Genomic DNA, 3,966 nt, shown 5'->3' with positions numbered 1-3,966 from the left:
GTCAACCCAATCACCGAATTTCTTTGTTTCTTTTCTACAATTCGGCTGAATTGGTAACTATTCTCCCCTTATATATATATATATTCGGTTGACCTAGTTTAGATTTTTATTGTAATTTAAAACAAATTAAGTCATAGAAAATCTGTAGCTCAATTGCATTTGATTGTCTTTAATCCTTCTGCCTAATGTAAATATGTATGATTCTCCATATAATCAATTAGTAAGCACTATAAATATAAATACGAATTTGTTGCAACATTCACCTCCAGGATGAATTCAACGTTGCAAATGCACATCCATTACACAGAAACCATAGTTATAGTATATACCATCATTTTATTGCCAAACACAAATGCAGATTTAAGTACTATCTCGAAAAGCCTTAGAGGCCAACGGTCGCCTGAAACCAGACCTTTATCAGCGATATGACATAAACAAATAACGAGGAATGTATAAGCACCATCCAACAATACAAATAATATCAAAGAATACTGGGGAAACCTAAAAATCAAGCGCTATTCTAGTGACTAGGAGGCGGCGGAGTCAGAAACGGGATCGGCGGGAATTGGAAGTTTGGAATTTGTGGAATAGGAGGAGAGCCCGGAATGGTCGGTTTTGGAAATGGAGGGAAACTCAACTGAGGTAGAGGAGGAGTTTTCGGGAGAGGAGGTACACTCAACTGAGGCAGCGGAGCGATTTTTGGGAGAGGGGGAGCACTCGGCAATGGAGACGTTTTGGGTAGAGGAGGTACGCTCAACTGCGGGAGCGGAGAGATTTTTGGTAGAGGAGGAGCACTTGGCAATGGAGACATTTTGGGGAGAGGAGGTACACTGAACTGCGGGAGCGGAGAGATTTTGGGGAGAGGAGGAGCACCTGGCAATGGAGACATTTTGGGGAGAGGAGGCACGCTGAACTGAGGCAGCGGAGAGATTTTGGGGAGAGGAGGAGCACTTGGCAACGGAGACATTTTGGGGAGAGGAGGCAGCGGAGGAGTTTTGGGGAGAGGAGGAATACTTGGCAGCGGAGGAGTTTTGGGGAGAGGTGGAACACTGGGCAGTGGAGGAATAGTGAACTTGGGAAGAGGAGGAACACTCGGAAGGCTAGCAGGTGGCAACGAAGGGATTGTGGGCGTCTGTTGGCCTGCTTTCGAAGACTGGTCAACATCCTCAGCCATTGCACGACCACGGATCATTGACAACAAATCTTCGGAATAACAGGATGGAGGCACGCTTTCATGCCGGTAGCTAAACAAGCCTGCACTGTACGTGACAACGGTTAGAAAACTAATAAACTTAAACAGCGATTCTGCATGCGGAAAGAACTGAAAAGAATCACTGAAACTTAATACCCAGGGATACGAGTTACCTCTAGCCATTGGTGAAATTGTTGATGCAATTTCCTTCTGAAACACCACGCTCCAGCTGCGCATGCAAAAGGAAGAAGACAACTAATCTGAAGGCACTTCCAAGCTCTGCTATCTCAGCTAGATGGTGTAAAACTGAAGGGGGTTGAGATATGAGATTGGGGACCCAACAGATGAACATATAGCTAAGCTTCCATCAAGCTTCTAAAAGCTATGTGTTAGAAAAACCACAAATCAAGTTAGAGATCAAATCAAAGTGATGGACCATTTTAATAGCTCCCAATTATAAATTTAGTAATTGCAGTTGATTTTCTTAACTTAAGGAAACTACTGCAGTTGGTTTCCATAAGTTAAGAAAAGCTGCAATTCCATAAATCAAGATAGCTTTTGTGTAAAATCAATGGAGCTTAACATTCTCCCACTTGATCCATACTTCCAAACTTAATGACTGAGCTTTGATGGTGCAGATGGGAATGTTGCACGAGTCGTAAGGGCTGTTGCGAGGCTTCACCCAACAATTATTCAATTGATCAGCAGACTGAAAAATGTCGGAGGGGAGCTCCACCCTGAATTCTCCATTTTCGTCCGTTTTTCCGAGAAAGGATATTGTCATCATCTTCCTGTTAAGCTCACATTCCACAGCTATCGAAGCACCTGTTCATTCATCAAAAGGTGGAACGAACTATGCATGATGAGTATATTTACGATAATTTCGTATAAAAAATAAAAGGAATATTAGAATGACATAACATGATACCAGATATAACGTAGCCATTTTCAGAAAGCCTGTCCTCGAGGCATGTATCACAGAACACTTTGCCCACAACCACGATAGATGAGGCCTTCCCTTGGCTTGCATAAGTAGTCGCACCAGCCAAGGACAAGTAGGTTAAGAGAAAAGCTAGAACAGTAATTGATGTTACAGGAATTTCAATGGACGCCATGATACTTGAGGATACTCGATATGTGCTCAACTATGTTGTTTCTCCAGGAGGTGTGGGTTATATATAGTGGCATATTGGGCTCCGCATTTTCATTGCTTGTTCAACTGTCCATGTAAAATTGATACGAGAACAGTTGGGCAGTACATACCTAATTTCCTATTTATTGGTTGATCACCCACCTAGCCAAATGTCATATAGTTTTACATGGTTTTCTCTGCAGAGTACAGAAAATGGCAGCAGCTAACCAGTCTGCCATAGGGCATTAAATGCTTAGGGAAATGCAACCTGGATAACCTGCTTACACTCGAATTCGGAAACTAGGCACTAAATAAAAAATAGATTCTGAATTCACGTGTAAGCACTCGAATTCGGAAACTAGGCACTAAATAAAAAAAACTAGGCACTAAATAAAAAATAGATTCTGAATTCACGTGTAAGCACTCGAATTCGGAAACTAGGCACTAAATAAAAAATAGATTCTGAATTCACGTGTAAGCAGGCTATCAGCTTGCATCTTCCCGAACTAGGATATGGCAGGCTGGTTAGCCACTGCCACAGAAAATGACTTGAAATTACGGGTTGTATCTTCGTGTTCAGATTTCCATAACCAAAATTTCAACTGGGGTGTCCCCATCATTATAATATTGTAAATTCAATTCTATTTCCACGTTGCCCGGGCCAAGCTTCATCGTGTAGCGAAATTTGTCCGTTTGCCCATTAACGACGGCTTGTCCTTTCGAAAATGCGTGGAATTTATCTTAAATGTATTGTTTTTAGATGTTAAATAAAATATTTAAAGTATATATTATAATATATTAAGTATTTTTTAGTGAGAAATATTATTTTGGATTTCAAAGGGATTATTAAGACTAGATAATAATGTTTGAAGTTATTATAACAAAATTTTTCATGTCATTTGAGGAGGTTAACAACCATTCTCCTTAACTATCCAAGATAAATCCAATTAATTTTTTTATTTAATATACAAAAATGTGTCCTATAGTTTAATACTTAGATTCATCAAAACATTTCTCATAGTAATTAACTATTTTATATAATAAATTGAAAATATAATCAAACTTGATATAAATTAAGTATAAATAATAACACTAGGATAAACTTTATTTATATATCACTTTAAAAATATAACTAGCATATTTCCAATACTTTCCTAAAGTTACAAACTTCATAAATCAAAGCCAAAAAACCTAATTTAATAAAAAAGAAATAATTAACTCTAACTCAAACATATAACTTATTTTATGAAATTACCCGGATGCGGGTGATCACAACTGCATTCAATGATAGAGTATGCCACGCAGACACCTGGCCTGACGGATGGCAGGCGGAAGGTCTACAAGGTACGCGGCGTCGGAGGTAGCTTCAGGTTCATGGCAAGTGAATTAAATCCTGATCAGTCTCGAAGCGAGTTTGATATCAATGCAAGCATGGCTACTCTGTCCTCAATTCGGCTCATTAACATGGATCGGCTCAACACCTCTGTTGCAGTTAATGACTCTGTTCTTTGTGAAGCTAAGCTGCTTTAGCTCCCCTGTCTGGTCTCTCCTATCGACTTAATCGCTTGGCTCTGGAATCGTCAGGATTTTAGCAGCACTCCCACCATTTCGGGTTTACTCTGTCTCAATCGATCTCTCAAGT

General features: G+C 39.8%; 2 protein-coding genes across 2 annotated transcripts; both read right to left on the bottom strand.

The window, feature by feature from the left end:
* Positions 1-406: 406 nt before the first annotated feature.
* LOC149265539 (uncharacterized) lies at positions 407-1,174 on the bottom strand. Its single transcript, XM_089404653.1, has one exon. It carries the CDS (start codon positions 1,172-1,174, stop codon positions 521-523), a length of 654 nt encoding a protein of 217 aa, XP_089260779.1. The 3' UTR covers positions 407-520.
* A 586-nt stretch (positions 1,175-1,760) lies between these two features.
* LOC149265538 (anther-specific protein LAT52-like) lies at positions 1,761-2,351 on the bottom strand. Its single transcript, XM_089404642.1, has 2 exons — positions 2,121-2,351; positions 1,761-2,017 (listed from the first exon to the last, which is right to left on the bottom strand). Exons 1-2 carry the CDS (start codon positions 2,305-2,307, stop codon positions 1,761-1,763), a joined length of 444 nt encoding a protein of 147 aa, XP_089260768.1. The 5' UTR covers positions 2,308-2,351.
* Positions 2,352-3,966: the final 1,615 nt, after the last annotated feature.

This window comes from Pinus tabuliformis, chromosome 6 (genome assembly GCF_031772625.1).
Source record: "Pinus tabuliformis cultivar Carrire ecotype Pingquan chromosome 6, CPIR1, whole genome shotgun sequence".
In the NCBI taxonomy this organism is placed as follows: Eukaryota; Viridiplantae; Streptophyta; class Pinopsida; order Pinales; family Pinaceae; genus Pinus; species Pinus tabuliformis.
This window is presented reverse-complemented; position numbering and strand designations above follow the sequence as displayed.

Coding starts and splice junctions, on each gene's coding strand:
- LOC149265538 (XM_089404642.1), bottom strand. CDS start 2,307: ATGGCGTCCATTGAAATTCCTGTAACATCAATTACTGTTCTAGCTTTT. Junction 2,018..2,120: donor AAATGGCTACGTTATATCTG/GTATCATGTTAT, acceptor ATGAATGAACAG/GTGCTTCGATAGCTGTGGAA.
- LOC149265539 (XM_089404653.1), bottom strand. CDS start 1,174: ATGGCTGAGGATGTTGACCAGTCTTCGAAAGCAGGCCAACAGACGCCC.